At 43.4% G+C, this 18,936-nt stretch overlaps 2 protein-coding genes across 2 annotated transcripts; both read left to right on the top strand.

The window, feature by feature from the left end:
* Positions 1-10,982: 10,982 nt before the first annotated feature.
* Positions 10,983-14,156, top strand: hsd17b1 (hydroxysteroid (17-beta) dehydrogenase 1). Its single transcript, XM_053852037.1, has 6 exons — positions 10,983-11,090; positions 11,504-11,665; positions 11,728-11,907; positions 11,970-12,063; positions 12,125-12,308; positions 13,246-14,156. The coding sequence occupies exons 1-6, from the start codon at positions 10,985-10,987 to the stop codon at positions 13,447-13,449; spliced, it is 930 nt and encodes a 309-aa protein (XP_053708012.1). The 5' UTR covers positions 10,983-10,984; the 3' UTR covers positions 13,450-14,156.
* Positions 14,157-15,687: 1,531 nt separating this feature from the next.
* si:ch73-141c7.1 (coenzyme Q-binding protein COQ10 homolog, mitochondrial) lies at positions 15,688-18,548 on the top strand. Its single transcript, XM_053852697.1, has 5 exons — positions 15,688-15,892; positions 16,707-16,859; positions 16,966-17,158; positions 17,736-17,837; positions 18,147-18,548. The coding sequence occupies exons 1-5, from the start codon at positions 15,780-15,782 to the stop codon at positions 18,297-18,299; spliced, it is 714 nt and encodes a 237-aa protein (XP_053708672.1). The 5' UTR covers positions 15,688-15,779; the 3' UTR covers positions 18,300-18,548.
* The last annotated feature ends 388 nt before the right edge of the window (positions 18,549-18,936 follow it).

Here is an 18,936-nt window from a genome sequence, read left to right as displayed (position 1 = left end):
TTCTACCGTTCATCTGTCTATTCTATTGTTTTATCTGACTGTCCGATCACACAGATCATGTATGATACATGGCAGATTAACGTTCATATTTAAGGCTTCCCTTTTTCCCTCATATGCTGAAGCAGTTGTGATGGCTTCATCGTGTGTGAGAGTCACCTGACAAAACTGTAATTTCAGCATGACTCCTGGTATTGTCTGTTAAAGGAAGCTTCCTTTATCTTGGAGGCCGGAGGCTACTCTCCTGGCTTCTCATTGCACTCTTTCCCCTTTGCAAAGAAGACATGTTTTTCACGTATTTTCACGAGTTTGCTGGCTTACTTAACGCATAACATGACCGAGACGCATGTATTGACATGTCAAAAGGTCAGCCGTTTTTCAAAATAAAACACCATTGAAACACTATTGATCCACACAATTAAATGTGTAGCCATTATTTTACAAAAGGTGATCTAGTGACCAAAGTGAACGGCTCATTTCTTCTATCGATCTTTATCCATCCACTCACACATCTGTCATTCCATCTTTCATTTCTGGAGAGATACAAATGTTGATATATATGTATTGTTCCTACAGAAATGGACGGTAACCACAGACAACACCATAGAAAAGTTGGGTGTTGCCTGCCTCGGCATCGCGTGTTTATTTCAGTTCAACAGCTTGCTTTAATCGTGACATAATAATAAGGAATGTTAGTCATTCAGTTTCACTTGTGGCACTTTATAATAGTCAGTTTCACCGCACCAGAAATCAACAGGTGGAGAAACAAACATGGTTGCCAGGCTACTGGGCCTTTGGAAGGTGTGAGGTGGCGCGGAGTCACGATCAGGAGAACAACAGCAGTGACACAGGGAGGCAGGTATGGCAGACATGACGGCGGGCCACATTCCTTCTCACTCGGAAGTGTGAGAGGTGGTTTTATCGCGGCAATAACAATGATCTTAATGTGACAGGACGGTCGCCAAATGAGAAAAGAAATCATCGTTCCTTATTCAAGCAACGATGATTGACTGGTATGTTTTTAGGCATGTATTGCACATCATCTCACTATTTAATAGTGCTGTCTTGTGAGTGTTCTAAATTTTTGATGAAGGCTTATACAAGCTAAAAAAAAAACAGGTGGAGTGTCCTTCACCTGCCACACTACACACAAAAGGACTCAGGAACAATGTCCTGTGTTAGGCTTCTTTGGCTCAGCGTTTCTCAGTCATGTGCTTTGTGTGGATTTAAAGAGCAGAGGAAGAGGGTTTGGTGCTCATGAGAACACAGGATGCCGGATCAAACACGCCTCCAGTGTTATGATGAGTGTCAAAATATGGCGTCGAGAAGGTGTGTGAAGGTTGCGCTGTCATCCGCTGGGATGGTGACGTGTGCGCTGCGATCACATGAAAAGAGAGTCGGTCAACAAGAAGACGGTGGAGGATTTTCTGTGGTGATGTGGCGCAGCGAAGACAGAATGAGAGAAGCTGAACTGCAGTGTGCGACTGGTATGTCTGGGAAATTTTTAGATTCCGCACACCAGCATGCCTCAGTGTCTCATCATGGTGTGACATAACACCCATCCCTTAATATGACCTGATGATTCAGAGCTTACCGCAATCTCTGTGTTTACCGAAAAGTAAGCAAAGGAACTAAAGCTATTTAAGTGTTATTAGCTTATTGTAATCATTCATTTGTCTTCTGCTCAGTCCCATGTCGACAAACGTGCTTCGTATTGAGGTACAAACTGTGAAGCCGCTCATCTCAGAGTCACGTGTCTTCTTCTTTTTCTTTCGGCTTTTCCCTTCAGTGGTGGCCACAGCGGATCATCCTCCTCCATCTCCCCCTGTCCTCTGCTTCCTCTTCTCTCAAACCTACAAACCTCATGTCCTCCTTCACCACCTCCATCAATCTCCTCTTTGGCCTTCCTCTCCACCTTCTGCCTGGCAGTTCCAACCTCAACATCTTCTTCTTCTCCTCCTCCTTCTTCTTTTTCATCTTCTCCTCCTCCTCCTCCTCCTTCTCCTCCTCCCCCTTCTTCTTTTTCATCTTCTCCTCCTCCTCCTCCTTCTTCTCCTCCTCCTCCTCCTTCTCCTCCTCCTCCATCTTCTTCTCCTTCTCCTCCTCCTCCTTCTTCTTGGCCACAGCAGATCCACCTCCTCCATCTCACCCTGTCCTCTGCTTCCTCTTCTCTCAAACCTACAAACCTCATGTCCTCCTTCACCACCTCCATCAATCCCCTCTTTGTCCTTCCTCTCCACCTTCTGCCTGGCAGTTCCAACCTCAACATCTTCATCTACCAATGTACTGGCTCTCTCTCTCTCCTCTGTACATGTCCAAACCATCTCCTAGCCTCTCTGACTTGGTCTCCTAAACACCTGAGCACATGTGCTGTCCCTCTGATCCTATCCATCCTGCTCACTCCCAGAGAGAAGCTCAGCATCTTCATCTCTGCTCCCTCCAGCTCTGCCTCCTGTCTTTTCCTCAGTGCCACTGTTTCCAAACCATACAACATTGCTGGCCTCACCACCCTTTTGGACACCTACCCTTTCATCCTTGCCGACACCCTTTTGTCACACATCACACCTCACACTTTTCTGCAATGATTCCACCCTTTCACCTCTTTCTCACACTCTCCATGGCCCTGGACAGTTGAGCCTAAGTACTTCAAATCCCCCCACCTTCTTTATCTCTGCATCTTGTAACTTCACCTGTCCACTTGGCTCCCTCTCGTTCACTCACATGTACTCACTGTCAGACTGCGGCTAACCTTCATTCCTCTCCTTTCTAAGGCAAACCTCTTCCACTTGCTCCCTGCAACGTGTATGGGCACTTTTGAAAAAAAATATTTTATTATAGGCACTTTTCATTTTGGATTTGTAGGTACCTATTTTCTGGTAGGATCAGATGACTAACGTCTGTTGCTCGCGGTAGTCAAGTCGCACATTCCGTTCGGGCACCTGAAGCAATGCACCGTGTGAGAACGGCTGCAGATTTTCTTTACTAGCATCACCAATTCAGTAAATTAAATTAAACTATCCCCTCTGCTTCAATGTTTATCTATTTATTTTGTTGCTTTTTTTTTGCTCCGCCACACTTTCAAATAATCCTGGTGGAAACCCTAGTGATGGATGGATAGCTAGTCTTTTCTTCAGAGCAAGAATTGGTTGTCGACAGTCTTCCTGGGTCCTTGCAACCCAATAAAAGTGCCCAAATGTTGTGCTCCTGCCGTAAGTCACCATGGAGAACTTCCAGAACCTTCCTCTTGTTTTCCCTGGTGACATTGCTGACATTGCTAACACATCAGTAAAGCAGTATTGGTCCTTACGAATGGCTGATCTGTCCAATGAAAACAGCCAGTTAAACGGACTGAAAACATCCGCATGACAATGTTCCAATGCTCCAGACTTCGGGATGATAATCGCTTGACCCTTTCCCGCCACCGACTGTAATAGCTCTTGATTTAGTCATTTTGGCGCTGGACTGAATTCCAGTGATGTAGATGTGTTTGGATTGACGGAAGCACTTAGAGTTTCTGGTCAGTGAAAGCCAGCGCAGGGCATTGCTCTTAGAAGGGAAAGAAAGCAAACCTCTGGGAGTATTTTGGCAGTTCAGATTGTGTCAGCCTTCAAAGCATGACTGAGTTTTTCGTCGACAATTCCGCTGTTTACTGCTCAAGTTTTAACCATTCAAAAGACAGCTGCCAATTAGAACGTTCGTATTAAAGCAATATTTTGTAGCAGTGTGCAAGAAATGAGACAAATATGACTATTATTACTATAATACCACAAGGATCTTGCTCAATATAAACTGATCTGAGGCCAAGAAACAAACCAGGAACAGGATGTCCCCAATATATCAGAGGAAGAGCGTCTCAAGTCCGGACAGAGGGAGCATTTCCCATGACACGCTTTCCTCTATTCAGCCTCGCTGCTGTGATCATGAGGTATCACAAACTGGCAGGCCAGACAGCGACCCCACGGGTCAGGGCTGACGCAGAGCTGTGTCATGCCAAACATGATGTTCCACAGTCTGAGGAACCGTACAACTGCAACCCACATTCTGAGTCACCTCAAACCAGCCAGTATGACTTTGACTTTATATTCATCTGTTTTTATTTGGAGTAGGGGTCAAAAAACGTCATGAAGAAAAAAAAAATCATGTGTAACTTGCATTTTTAGAGAAATGTGTTTTACAAAATCTGTCGCATGAAGCCGTGAAACCACCAAGGAAGTCCCACCTTCGTATTGCCTTTGTATCCATCGTTCCCGACTTGCACTGAGACGTGGAACGGAACATAGAAAAGACGTCAGTTGATAGCTTATTGCTCTGATAAGAGTAAAAATAGTTTTGATCATGAGAAGTAAATAACGCTCACCCGATCCATCACTTCACGTGTACAGGCTGAACGTCAGGTCCGTGAGCAGCGGTGCCGTTCATATCCTTTTGTTATTATTATATTTCTCTCTGGATTGTTTTCCTTTTATACACAACCAATAATTGTGACCATTTCTATACGTGTTGTGTTCGCCTGTTGTGATGCATGAACATGTGATGTTTACTCCATTTCGGTCAGTTTGAAATACCATTGAAGAACATGTAAAATTATATATTTTAGTACTGTATACACAAGTACTACCTGAGAAATCGGTGAAACTTTGAAAAAACATTGCAACTTATTGGCAGAAAATACTGTAATAACTGCCTTTTACTCGTATATTGACAATATGTTTTGGTTTCGTTGCTTTCTTCTGTCCAGTTGTAGATCGGAAGACAGTTCTTTTTGGATTTAATGGAAATATCTAGTATGTTTTTGAGCAATGAACCTGCAGATTCCCTTCTGTCCACATGCATTTTCCGACCTTCCACATGTCCTCTCTTGTTTCACTGCTGATGGTTTTACCAGCTCTCTCCCGAATAAGCTTGTAAAGAACAGCATTTCATGGAGCTGTCAGTGGGCTCTCTCTCATCAGCTGGGGGTTTCACAAACTCGCGTTCAAATTTATTGCTCTGCTGGTTTATCATCTCCATTGAGGGGATTCTCATACTCCCACTCACCTGAAAGCCGGATAAGTTTTTCACCACCTGTGACACCAGATATAGAAGTTATTAGTGCGAAGTCAGTGTCTGCCAGAGCTGTAAGCGGCAACATATGACCGCAGACTATCCGACTCTGGATCCAGACCAGCAATAACATTGATGTCCCCCGGCAGAACATGCAGTGGAGGTTGAGAAAGAGAGGGCTGTAAAGGATCCAGATTTGATGTGAGTTGAAAGTAAGGGTCATAGTAACTCGACCGCATCAAACGCTGAAGCTTAAAACATAAAAGTCCGTCAAGTTCGGATCAGAGATGTCAAATAGTGAAAGCAAAACCTCTCGGATGAACACGGTGGACGAGGTATCAGACTGTTAATGGAATATATTATCTTACATGTTGCTTTTCCTTCATGAGTCATCTTTTTTTTTTTTGACCGGCGAGTGAGCGGAACAGTTCACAATGAATAAACCATCTAAACATTGACTTTTTAGATGAGGTTCATGAGCCGATTCCAGAAGTCTGCTGTTTCGATTCGACTTTGATTTTTGTATTGTGGAATCATTTTCCTGATCAGATCAGGGTTTTGTATCACGTGCTGCCTGATGGAAAAGCTCTTGGTGTTTGGGACTCTTGTTTTTATTTGACAAGCACATGCTGCTTTGGAGCATTCTGAAATATACACTTGTGAATCACAGCGGTCAAGACAGCGGCTAGACGCCTAACATTCGTGTCAAATTATTATGTTTCATTTCTGTGAGTGCACCGTGAAATACTGTGTGTGTGTGTGTATGTTTAAGCATAGCTATCCTTGTGAGGTCCAGTTTTGGGGCCTTTGTACCACTGTGGGGCCCTTTTGCCGGACCCCACAAGGGCAAGCCTCCATTTGAGGATGAAAACGTCTGTCTGTCTGTCTGTCTGTCTGTCTATCTATCTATCTATCTATCTATCTATCATCTATCTGTCTGTCTGTCTGTCTATCTATCTATCGATCGGTCTGTCTATCTATCGATCTATCGATCGATCGATCGATCAGTCTGTCTGTCTGTCTGTCTGTGTGTCTATCTAGCTATCGATCGGTCTGTCTGTCTGTCTGTCTATCTGTCTGTCTGTCTGTCTATCTGTCTGTCTGTCTGTCTGTCTGTCTGTCCGTCCGTCCGTCCGTCCACCCATCTATCTATCTGTCTGTCTGTCTGTCTGTCTGTCTGTCTGTCTGTCTGTCTATCTATCTGTCGATCCTCTGCACAGAAAGTCTCTAAGTCCTTCATGTTACTTGGCTGAACCCTCCAGCTACCTCCACAGATTTCGTACTTTCGTTGAAGACCGATACCAGACTCTAATGCTGTAACCTAAATATGCTTCGTGTTGAGCCCCGACTTTGTTGCCCTGGTGTTCTATGGGCCAAATCTGTTTTCCATCCTCTAAAAACCAGGCGGATTTGATGCTGAACAGCTCCACTTTGCTCTCACCTGCCCAATGATCTCAATTCAGTTGAGAAGTTGGTTCTTCAACCCAGACCTTTTGCATGTTCAGTGACTTCGTGAAGTGTCAGATTTACCTAGATTTACTTGGCGAGGAGTTAGTTTGTAGGTTAAGCTAGTGTGATGTGAAAGCACTGCTGCATCTAAATTCTGGAAGCACTGTATCGTTCATGAAGAAGATCCTCCGCCGCCCCTCTGATAAGAGGTATCAATTCTTGTTTTATTGTCGGTGAAGCAAAGCCTCTATCTTGGCTTGTTCATTTAGTCACAACTCATCCTCTGGCTGGTCGGAGATAAACAAATTCCAGACAGTCATTTTACGGGTCACTGCTCGATCTGACTGAAGAATCCAGATGGTTCATCTTCATCTGGTTCTGTTTTCTGCTACCTCATGGAAATGCTTGCAGAAATCTCAATGTAGGTTGTGACCCACATGTGAAGCCTGCTCAACCAAACTCGAGAAAAGTGGTGGGTTGGTACCAAGGGTGAGGTGGGTGAGTGCAGTACTTGCTTTCATGCTAAGATGGACCAGTTACCTGACTTAAGGAGCACATTGCTGTCCCTAGTGTGACCAAATGTGTGCACTCATTCATGTTTATACACTAAAATATGACCAAAAATGATCTTGCCAGGTGATGCAATGTCGTGTTTACTTCCGAACTCTTAAACCAGGGCTGGGAGGTGACAAATAAACATTGTTATGATCCAAATACATTTGAAAAATCGTGCATTTCTGACTGACTGATGAGAAAAGTGAATTTTTAGGAGAAACATATTTGACTAAAACATTCAGAATAAGAGCAAAAATGCCGTAAAGACATTTAAATAAGTTTTCATTTGTTTGTAGACATTTCACCAGACTCAAAATTGACCTAAAAAATGTCGCCCTCGGGCTGCACTTTGCTCAGGTCGAACTTGCTGATGAGGCAAGGCATGTTCCTGGCCCGGATTAGAAACAGCTTCTCGCCATAATCCTCGGCCTCAGACTTCAAAGTGATAGACAGAAGAAGCCAAATTCATAGTTCTTTATATTATGAATCCTTTTTTCTGGATGACACACTTCACCACACCAGTGAGCGAGTGAACTCACCAAGTATTTCCTCCTCTTATCACACATCAGGAAAATGTCAGCCATCCAACTTTGTCACATTTTTCACATTTGTTCACATCAGCCTGGAGGCGCTGAAACTCTCCGACATCCCTGAGAAAACTGCCGTGAAATGGGCTTCGTTTCTCGCGAAGAGCAGGTCTGGTGTGACGTTCTCGGCTTCGCCACATCCTCAACTTCTGCACTGAGACGCAGGACATCCTGTTGAGTTCACCCGCGTGTGATGACACCCTGCACGCAAGTTCTCATAACAGTCGCAGCGTTGTCTGCACCACACGCTCCACGCATGTGTTTGCGGACAAGAACATCCTCGTGCGGCCTGCCGGGGGGCACGAGTCTATCCTGAGTATGGCAAAGATGAGCGTGTGATCACGACCTCAGCTGACCTCAACACACACCACTTGTGCTTAGAGTTAAAAGCCCTGTTAAAGTGTCCGCTTCATGTAGTTGAAGTCGAATGTCACCCACTCCTGATGTGCTTGTCACTAATACTGGTCCTTGAGATGAAGAAAAAAGCAGCTGAGAGCAGCAGTGTGGTCCTTGAGTCTGACTCATTGTGTGTCACTTGGCAGTCACATGACCCACACACTCATGACATGGACATCACATAAACATATTGTTTAAATCAAGACTTTTGTGTCTAACATTACTGCCACACGCCTCATCCTTGATGCTAAAAATGGTCATGTGAGAGCCACTGCCATCTTGACCCCAGTGCAACAGTTCCCTGCCTGTTCCTATAGCTTTCAATTCATGACATTTTAATGCTCTTAACCCTTTAACTTCCATCCCAACCAAATTTTAGAGCGAGCTTTAGGATCTTTGAACTCATAGTAGGAGACCCAAAAGCCATCTGTCGTTCTGATGACAAGTAGGGTGCATGTATTGCCATAAATAAACCACTTATTCGTATTTGTATTAGCAGCATATTAGCCAGTTATAAATCATTATAAAGTAATGACAATAATTCCAATGAAATGGTCAACGTTACACTGTAATTACTGTTTATTAACAGTCAATAAGCAAGCCTTAGTTTATTCAATGGTAATGGGTGTTAAAGTGTCAAAGAAAATTATATATGTATATATATATATATATATATATATATAGACACTTCACATTTTTTACACATTTGTTTGGCTTTTATTTTTTTCTTTACTTCTTTTTAAAATTAACTACTGTATATTTTGTTTATTATCTTTGCTTATATATATATATGTTCAATACCGTGACGAATATTGTTCCTTGAATTGGTTTCTGAAAAAAAATGATGTGAAATTGATTTGAATTTTGAGTAAACACCTGTACTGGTTCAGCCTGTCCTGCCCACGCCAAACATAGCTGGAGAAGCGCTTTCCCCTGAAGCGTGTTTGACTCACGCCGCTCGGCTTCCTCAAAACTGAGCTTGTGTCTCACCCCGCGTGCTGTACACCCTGAACTTGATGGGCAGGTACTAAAAGTGATGGATGGTTGAGAACATCATTAAACCTCCAGTACGTAAGGTCAGGAAGTTGAAAGGTCTCAACAATGCTTTGGAGAGTTGCATTTGTGGACACAAGGTCGAGGCCTGACGTTATCCGTCCCGCGGACCGGGCCAGCAGCCAGGCGAGTGGCAGGGAGAAATGCAGCAAAATGAGAGGAAACTTGGACAGCAGGGGAGTCGGCCTGCTGAAAGTGCTGTTCTATACTGTTCTGACTGTGAAGAAGGTCGTGTACCAGGTCAGCACGCGGATCGTAGTGTCGAACCTGTACTTATACACAGAAGAAATGACGTGAAAGACCATAACACTGTCATTATCACTGTTGAATTTATTATCTTTAAACACGGGGACTTGTAATGAGTACGTGTCCGTCGACAAAACACAAACACGCCTTGTGCCGACAGCAACATGATTGCAGTCATTATACAGGGTGATGAAACTATTAACCGGTATAACTTCATGTGATAACTTCATGGAAACATCAAAGATGTGACTCATTTTCGTTGTCTTTTCTCAATAATGGGAACACATGAGCCTGTTTCATGAACTACTGTGAAGAAGAATCTGTGAGGTGAAGCTCTACGTCCAGTAAACGTCCTCCAAGGTTGGGTCATGGGGGCAGCAGCCGGATCACAGAGGCCCAGACTTCCCTCTTCCGACTAACCTCCTCCAATGTGTCCTGGATCTGCCGTCTACTATGCCTCCTCTGCCTCCTCTGCCTCCTGATGTGGAGGAGCTTTGAGTGTCTCGGTTTCAGTTTCTTGCATCAGCACTTGTTCTTTCAGTCTCTCCTACAGGTGAGAGTCGGATCGATGCATTGAGAGCTTTCTCTTCTGTCTCAGCCTTGTTTTCTTCCTGATGGCCCTCATCTGTTTCTTCAGGCTCCCCTCACTCGTGAGCAAGACCCCAAGACGCTTCAACTCATGAACCCATCACTAGTGAGAGCCATGGTCTGGGATTTTGCCGAGCAGACTTCCATCCCGTCTCGGAATCTTCAGAGTGAAGAGTGAGGGTCAGCTGAAGGTGTTTCATTACATATCTCACGACATCTTCAATTCAAGATGGACTTTCGCTCAATTTTCTTCTTTGTTCATTGTATTTTAAACAAACAATAATACCGATTTAAGCTTTTCATATTCATTTCCAGCACCATAGACCAATACCATTCCTGTTAAATAAATAAATAAATCCAACAAATTGAATACTGTATGAGTAAGTCTATTATTTTACATTGTTCATTGTTTTTCCAACTTCCAGACGTGTGTGAAGCTCAGTGGAGAAGTTTTGTCTCCACCTAGTGACAAGTCTTGATCACTCTCTTGGTCCCTAAAATATTGTGCCCCCACTGTGTTTTGCATGGTGAAAAATGTTTAAATCAAACTTGCATTCTTAACATAAAAAAACAGCACTTCATGTGTTACATGCTGAACATTCGTGTCTTGTCGTGCCAGACTCGTGCGAGTCAGTGTGACCTTCAGTTGCCTCTCGGGTCGGTTGTTTGTGGCTGGCAGCTGCAAATACAGACAACACAATGTTTCCTGATATTCTTCACTGAATAGTTTGACATGGTGCATTCTTTTAGGCTTGTTTCAGTCTGAAATGACCTAAAAGTAAAACAAACTCGAAAGAGTCAGATGAACTAAAAAAAAAAAAAAAAAGTTTACAAGAAGCGATTGACCAGAACACGTCTGAAGAACAAAGATTTGCTGCCCTCCTTAGCTGCTTGAATGATCAACATTTTACTGGTCTCTTATTTTTGTTTCAACAAAGAGGACAAGGGCATGAGAAAGAAGGGGGGCAACAGGTGGCTGATAAACTGAAGATGTTTGGCCTCAACTGTCCTTGTGGCTGAGTTTCCCAGGGCCAGCATCTTGCTCAGTCCCCCGGAGGTTTGAAACAGTCATGGATCTCATGGACAAGAGAGTGGTTCTGATCACGGGCTGCTCTTCAGGGATCGGCCTCAGCCTGGCAGTCCGACTGGCCTCTGACCCTCAGAAGTCGTACAAAGGTACCAATATTCTACTGCACTCACTCGGAGATTGACGCGCTGAAACTTCACTGAAATAACTCAGTGTTAAACTGAAATTGAAGTCGACCAAGGTGGCGTCACATCCGAAAAAAACATGTTGATTTTGTGCTTAAACAAGAAAAAGTAAAATTGGACTGTGACTTTATGAGAGATTTTTGTAAATATGTGAAAGGACTCGTAATATTATTCACAAGAAAAAATGCCATTTAAAAAAATTACATATTTTTAAATACCAAATTATTTATTTTGCGTTGCTTTTAGGTTTAAGTTTGGTCCTGGCTAAGGTTAGCCATTTGTTGTGGAAGGTTAGGTTTAGGGTGAGAGGCTGGGGAAAGGGTTATAGCAATGTGTGGTCCCCACAAAGACGGAGATACAAATGTGCCCATGTTCAGTTTACGCCACGATGAGGAACCTGGCGAAGAAGGAGCGCCTCCTGGAGTGTGTCAAAGACCTTCACAAAGACACTCTGGACATTCTCCAGATGGACGTGACCGAGCGACGGTCCATCCTGGAGGCCAAGGACAAAGTGGTGGAGAGGCGAGTGGACATTTTGGGTATGTTTGTGTGTGTGAGTGCGTTTCCCAACTATTGTGTAGTCAGCTGGTGAACTGCTCAGTGTGTAATGCTGGCGTGGGGTTGATGGGACCTCTGGAGATCCAGTCCCTGGACCAGATGAAGCAGATTCTCGAGGTCAATCTCTTCGGCACCATCCAGACCATCCAAGCGTTCCTTCCTGAGATGAAGGTCCGGGGTCAGGGTCGCATCCTGGTCACTGGCAGCACAGGGGGTCTTCATGGTGAGTCTGCACACACGGCTCTGCTCACAATGATGTCAGCCTCTCCCCATGTTTCCTTGCAGGACTCCCTTTTAATGAGGTTTACTGTGCCAGCAAGTTTGCGGTGGAGGGAGCTTGTGAGAGCCTGGCAGTCGTCCTCAAACACTTCAACATCCAGTGAGTGGCTCCTCAGTTCCACACGTGGAACGCTCCTCCTAAACTTCATCCTGCCCGGCAGCGTGAGTCTGATCGAGTGTGGCCCGGTCAACACGGACTTCCTGGTCAACCTGCAGAAGGCGGAGCTGGGGGACACGCTGGTCCAGCAGGTGGACAGTCAAACCCTCAACCTGTATGAGAAGTTCCTGCACCACAGCGACTCCATCTTCCAAAACGCAGCACAGGACACTGAAGACATTGTGAAGGTATACGAGCCAAATAAGTCTTTTTTCTGGAAATGATGTGTCTTGATTCTAAAATATTGTCAAAAAATGTGCCTGAAGCTTCCTGACATTTTATCTGTGTGTGAGGTCTGTCTGACACGGGTCTTTCAGAGACGTCCTGTTGACAGGGACTTTGCTCGCTGTGCAGGGCATGAACCAGTGATGACGCGTGACCATGACGCACGTTTGTTTTGCCGCTAAAATGGCCGTGCTTCATCTCAGAGAGACCTGGGCTAAGTCAACCCTGGACCTCTGCCTGCATTCATCCGGCCCTTCATAGCAGTTTCTGTTTCAATATTAAATGCAGCTTTTCCGTGTAGTTCTCACAGAGTAATTCAATGTGCCAATTGTTTTCAATTGTTCTTTTCTTGTCCAACAATTACTTTTTTTTTTATCGAATTCCATCCCTAATATATATATATATATATATATATATATATGTTTTTGTTTTTGTTTTATCAAGACGAAAAAGTGAATTTTGATTTTGAGATATTTAAAGACAATTATGAATTGTTTTTTATTAATAAAATAAAAGGACAACTAATATAAAATATTAATCATCATAATAATAAATACAATTTAGAATACATTTTATATTTCTGACTAAAATGTATTTAAATAAATTTAACTAAAATATTTTTGACCAAAAAAATAACTTTACTAGTTTGTGTTTTGATCACAATAAATATTTAAAAATGATAGTTTTAATTCTATAATAATCATTATTGTTATTGTGGAAAGATTATTATTTCATAAAGGTGACACTCACCCCGTCTCCACAATATTATAATTATTTCACAGCTCCTAACAACACTGCCTGTATAACATGGTCCCACCTGAAATGTTGCCAAACACCCCTGATCTAGGAGGTCAGTGTAGACATTTTCCTTGATCCATACTCCTGTTGTTTCCCCTCCAGGTCTTTCTGGATGCCATCCAGTCGCCCAGCCCTGCGTTCAGGTACTTCACCAGCGGTGTGGTGCCGCCTCTTGCCAAACTCAAGATCTCACATCCGGAGGGAGACCAGTACATCAGCACCATGAGCGAGCTGGTGTTCTCAGGCCAGGGACAGGAGCACCGTGTCCTCTGCCCCACTATGTCATGCGACAGGCCAACGCTCTGATTCCTGGAATAAACTCTGACTCGCTTTTGTTGCTCCACAAATCTTACAACTGGGGCTGTAAATTCATATCCAAGGTGAAACTGCATTAAATCAGGTGGAAGTGACTCAGTAGTAAACTGCTGAAGTAAACAACAACTGGGAACAAAAAAAAACAAAACTGGTTGTGAAGAATTCTCAAGACTGAAACACACAAACTTCCTTTATGTTGCTATGTTGTGATGAAAATGTGTTTATTTCCAACAATATTTTAGTATAAATAATCAAACCCTGTCTCCTTTGACATGAAAGATTATGTCGAGCAGACAAAACAAGGTAGAAATTCTCATCAACTAAGTCCTGCTTTGATTCATAATCCACTCACATGAATGTCTTCATGTCTCCACTGAGCTGTTGTCTGAGGTCCGATGCCGCCACACAGCGCCCACAGGTGTGATACCAGATACCTCCTGAACATAAATCAGTCGCTCAGTTTTGTGACAATGGAGACCCACATTAAAGTGAAGGTTTGCTTCTAAATGCAAATCTGATTTTGGCTGTTGATGCTGAAAGGAAAGAGGCATCATGCAAATTACCATTGACTGTATTGATAGAAATGTTAATGACTCTCACAGTGTGGGAGGCAGGATGTGGCTCTGGCTCCTTTAGTCATGTGACCGCAGCTGAATTACCTGTAGTTAAACAGGAATGTGGGACATCCTAGATTTTATTTTCTGACTTCGCTTCTGACACTTCTCTTGTATATTCACAAAAAAAAACAGGAGAAATTGACACAATTAATTTAAAATAAAGTTGTTTTATTTAAAGGTTTGTCTTGTGTCATTCTCTGTTTTAATATTCAAAGTCACAGCAAGTTTCAAAACAGTTTTAAATGTAGATGCCAAAAGCTAAAAATGACGCCGTATGCATGTCTGCTAAAAATTGAATTATTCATCATTACTCACACATTTTGTAACACTCCAAAAGCTGAACATTTATGTCCTCGTGTATCTGCGACGGTTTTTAAGATGCTTCACTCAAAAAGGGCAGTCAGCTGTAATGGCTCTAATATGTGTCTTTAATTTGAAGAAGAAGAAGAAGAAGAAAGCCTGGGGTCAAATTTCTGGTGAAGTTGCTTGAAGGACTGGCTGCAGGAGTGAGTTCCAGTGAGTCTCAGCCAGTTTGAACTGGTGTGTGTCTGTGTGATGAGGAGTTTTGTGTCTGATCTTCTGAGCCCTTTGTTGTCTGCTGGGAGCTGCTTCACACACACAAGAGTCGGAATTGTATCCATCCCCCTGTGATCCTCTTGAAATGAAGCAAGTAAAACTAGAACATCGGTACACAGCACAGCTGGACTGCAACTCTACTTATCTGACTGAAGTTGTTAGAGTAGCATTGAAATGACTTGAACAATCTCAGGCAGGTTCTTATTTTGAATGCCAGGTTGCATAGTTTTCATTCCACCTTTTCAATCTTCAGATAAAGTCCTGGGTCTGGTAGGGTTGATATGTCATAAAATATAAGGATAAAACAGCATAAAACAAACTTGTTTACAGGAATAATGATCCACAGTTTGCTCATATTTAAGACAATGCAACGTTATTATTTGTCAGACAAGAGCGAAATTCAAATGTGACATGTAAACATGTTTATTTTTTACTGCAAAAACATTGGTTCGATGTTGTTTTGTACTCACTACATCCAACTAGAGCTGGATTTGAACCTCAACTTCTGAACTGTAATTGGCATGAAAACAAACTTCACTTCTCTCAATTTATTTTCCATGTCATTGCAAATTTAATGCATGTTTGTGTTGAATAAAACCACTGTTGTGGCCAGGTTTCCTCCATTTAACTGGCATTTAAATGACAATTGGGTTTTTGTTTCGGCCTCTCTGCTCTTCTTCTACTTCTTCACGTATTGTTGTTGTGGGGGTCGGGAGCGTAACTGTGCTATCAGGGGCCAAAGCCAGGGGCCACCCTTATAATAATAATAATATTCATGACCTGCACAACACTGAATCTTCCTCTTGATGACAGTTTTACTTCAGAAAGTCAAGGCGAAAGGACCACCCACCTAATCGCCAAGTGAAGACAACTGACTATTCGATAACACTCGATTCTTATCAGCGATTCGCCTTTTACTATTTCGATCAAACGTTCAATTTCTCAACTCCCTCTCTGATTGGTCAGAACCAGTGCTCCGCCCGTGACGTCACTACTATCTATTTAGCCTCGACGGTGCATCTGCGAGAAACCGAGCCGGGTCTCAGCCGCTGAACTGCCGCTCCTTCCTCCGACAACTCGACCGAAATACTCTTTTACCCTAGTGTTTTTCAATTCAACCCGTCTGCCATGGCCAAGAAGACCGTCCCCCTGCTGTTCAGGACGCTCCTGGAGGCTTCAGAGGACAGCTTACCGAAGATAGTTCGAGGCAACTTTCGAAGAGCCAAGCCTGGAAACAGCAGGTAAACTTCCGTCAGACGCTCATGAGGCTTTGGGAAGACTGGGAAATACCATGTCTCTGTGTTGAACGTAGCGCTACATCTCTACTGAAACCTGTTTCTGTTTCGCTCTTGGCCTGTTGGTTAGCTGTTGTTTCACTTCAGAAAGTAGTGTAAACGAGAACGAAATGAACGGGTGACAACGTGTTCGACCATATAAAAGTATTTTTGAAAGTACTCGGAATGATCCTGGACCAAATGTTAAACGTGTTAAACTAAGTAAAAGTATTATTGGAAGTACTCGGAATGATCCTGGACCGAATGCTAAACGTGTTAAACTAAGTAAAAGTATTATTGGAAGTACTTGGAATGATCCTGGACCAAATGCTAAACGCGTTAAACTAAGTAAAAGTATTATTGGAAGTACTTGGAATGATCCTGGACCAAATGCTAAACGTGTTAAACTAAGTAAAAGTATTATTGGAAGTACTTGGAATGATCCTGGACCAAAAGTAAAATGTGTTAATCTAAATAAAAGTATTATTGAAAGTACCCGGAATGATCCTGGACCAAAAGTAAAATGTGTTAAACAAAATAAAAGTATTTTTGAAAGTACCCGGAATGATCCTGGACCAAATGTTAACAGTGTTAAACTAAATAAAAGTATTTTTTAAAGTACCCAGAGTGATTCAAGACCAAAAGTAAAATGTGTTATACTAAATAAAAGTATGATTGAAAGTACCCGGAGTGATCTTGGACCAAATGTTTAAACGTGTTAAACTAAATAAAAGTATTTTTGAAAGTTTTACAAGTTTTTTTTTTTTTTTTTTGTGTACAGAACTTTGGGCTCCAGTGTTGCCGTGGCCTCAAAGAGGATGACCGTGCCTCTCAGTCCCGTCCCACCGAACCCCTCATGCAGTCGTAGTTTCATCAACCTGGCTGCTGCCGTCAGCAGCCGCAGAATGGAATACAGCGAGTGCCGCACGCTCAGGTGAGTCACACAAGGAGTTGCATAAGAGCGAATGGACCGGGAACATTTGGCTCCAGATCAGGACTCGACGATCGAAAATAGCTGACAGGGAACTGTGGTCTGGCAGGTACACTCCGGAGCAGCTCTACACCATCGTCGCCAACGTGGATCAGTACCAGCACTTTGTTCCCTGGTGCAAGAAGTCTCACATGATGAGGAGGCAGAACGGGAACGTCCAGGCCGAGCTGGAGATCGGATTCCCTCCTGTTGTGGAGCGCTACACCTCCGACATCACCGTCATCCCAAACCACCTAGTCAGGGTAGGTTTCCGTTCCATTGTTCTGTGACCAAGGAGATTTGGGATTGAATCTGGTTGCTGTGGAGACCCCACCCCCCACTTTGGGATGACCAGTGAAGTAGATGCATATCATTAAAGGACAGACAGCAAGCCAGCTGTGCTTGGAAAACAACAGGCCGGTGAGGAATGTTGCCACCCAACACTGGTCTTAAAGGACTCAACAGAAGTGTGAGGGGGTGTTGCTGCTTTAGCTGGTGGCTCAGCATGGGTGGGCGGCTGTCAGGGGGCAAGATATGAAGGGACATTCAAGGGATAAACTGTAAACAAGGATGGGTAATGGCTGATCATCTCCACCCAAACATGCATGTCAGTAGTGAATATACTGTATGTGTTTAACAAGTAAATATGTACCATCACTTGTGGTTCCTCTCATGAGGGCCGTGTTATTATGGGCGAAGGGCTGCCTGTGGCCCCCAGGCCGTGCTTTACCCAGGTCTACACTGGAGGTCAGAAGCTCAGTTGAATGAGGAGGACTCTGGCTTGTTGTTCGACAACATGCTTCTGTGTGGGATTCTCACCAACAGCTCTTTCTCAAACAGGCCGTCTGTACGAATGGAACGCTCTTCAGTCACCTTGAAACCATATGGAGGTTTGCCCCAGGGCCCGACAACGCCCCAGACTCCTGCAAAGTCCATTTCCACGTAAGTCTTGTTTGGACTGTATTCTGAAGTAAAGGTTGAGTTAATTGTACTGGAGATCATGACCAGAGCGAGGAGTTCCAATCCTGTTAGAAACTAACTTTAGGTGGAGAAGCTTTTAAGTGGCTCACTGACTGAACAGAGTGAAAGTTTGACCTTATTTTTATGGATTAGAGCGAGCTGTACTCTGATCTGTTACTTAACATGTCCCCGCCGCTCGATGCTTCCTGGAGAGCACGGCCTGATCCTGTACTCCGTTCACAGCCATCTGACAGGACATGTGACTGACTGGTCCTTGTACTTCTCTGGCAGGTGTCCTTTGAGTTCCGCTCTCTGCTGCACTCGCAGCTGGCCAGTGTGTTCTTCGATGAGGTAGTCAAGCAGATGGTCTCCGCCTTCGAGCGGCGGGCGGCTTCACTGTTCAAACACCAGCAGGGGGAGACTCTGAGCAGACATGCCACTTGAGGAAACCCCTTCTGGATGATGCTCCACATGCTGCCTACCTCACTCCGACGTGGAATGTTTATTTATTTATAGCCTTGAAATTTCTACTTTGTTTACTCTTTGTATGTTGTTTTTTATGATTAGGTATTTTCAAATTCCGATGCTGGATGATGCACATGCCGCTTTTCTGAATGGTTAAAATGGTTAAAGTCTTGACTTGTCCAGCATATTCTTTTTCCCTTAAAGGTATTAAAAGTTGGATTTTCATGATTGAAAACGTCGGGAGTAATTTTTTTTAAAAACGTGTCACAGAGTTTTTGACTGTCGGTCATGTGCTGCCGCCGTGTAAAACTGGACTTTGGCTTAGTGAGGAACGATCGATCTGGTTTTGACAGTTGACATCCTAACATGTAGTTGATCGTCATCACGTTTCGTCTTCAATGGCTGCAGTGCATTATGGTGCTGTTTTTTATTCTCCAGATGACCATTATTAAGAGATAATATGATGATGGTTGGTATTAAGTTATGTGAAGTTGTTTATAATGCGACAATGACAGTGACAAAACAGAGGGAAATTACAGTAAATAATAAAAAATAAAAAAAAGTGTAAAAATATGCAGGAAAATAACATTTAATGGAAAATGCATTTAATATAATG

Source organism: Synchiropus splendidus, chromosome 19, assembly GCF_027744825.2.
Source record: "Synchiropus splendidus isolate RoL2022-P1 chromosome 19, RoL_Sspl_1.0, whole genome shotgun sequence".
In the NCBI taxonomy this organism is placed as follows: Eukaryota; Metazoa; Chordata; class Actinopteri; order Syngnathiformes; family Callionymidae; genus Synchiropus; species Synchiropus splendidus.
This window is presented reverse-complemented; position numbering and strand designations above follow the sequence as displayed.

Excerpts from the sequence above, each read along its gene's own strand:
- hsd17b1 (XM_053852037.1), top strand. The coding sequence starts at position 10,985 with ATGGATCTCATGGACAAGAGAGTGGTTCTGATCACGGGCTGCTCTTCA. Across the intron at positions 11,666-11,727 it reads GAGGCGAGTGGACATTTTGG|TGTGTAATGCTGGCGTGGGG; the intron begins GTATGTTTGTGT and ends TGAACTGCTCAG. Across the intron at positions 12,309-13,245 it reads ACACTGAAGACATTGTGAAG|GTCTTTCTGGATGCCATCCA; the intron begins GTATACGAGCCA and ends TTTCCCCTCCAG.
- si:ch73-141c7.1 (XM_053852697.1), top strand. The coding sequence starts at position 15,780 with ATGGCCAAGAAGACCGTCCCCCTGCTGTTCAGGACGCTCCTGGAGGCT. Across the intron at positions 15,893-16,706 it reads GCCAAGCCTGGAAACAGCAG|AACTTTGGGCTCCAGTGTTG; the intron begins GTAAACTTCCGT and ends TTTTGTGTACAG. Across the intron at positions 17,838-18,146 it reads CCTGCAAAGTCCATTTCCAC|GTGTCCTTTGAGTTCCGCTC; the intron begins GTAAGTCTTGTT and ends CTTCTCTGGCAG.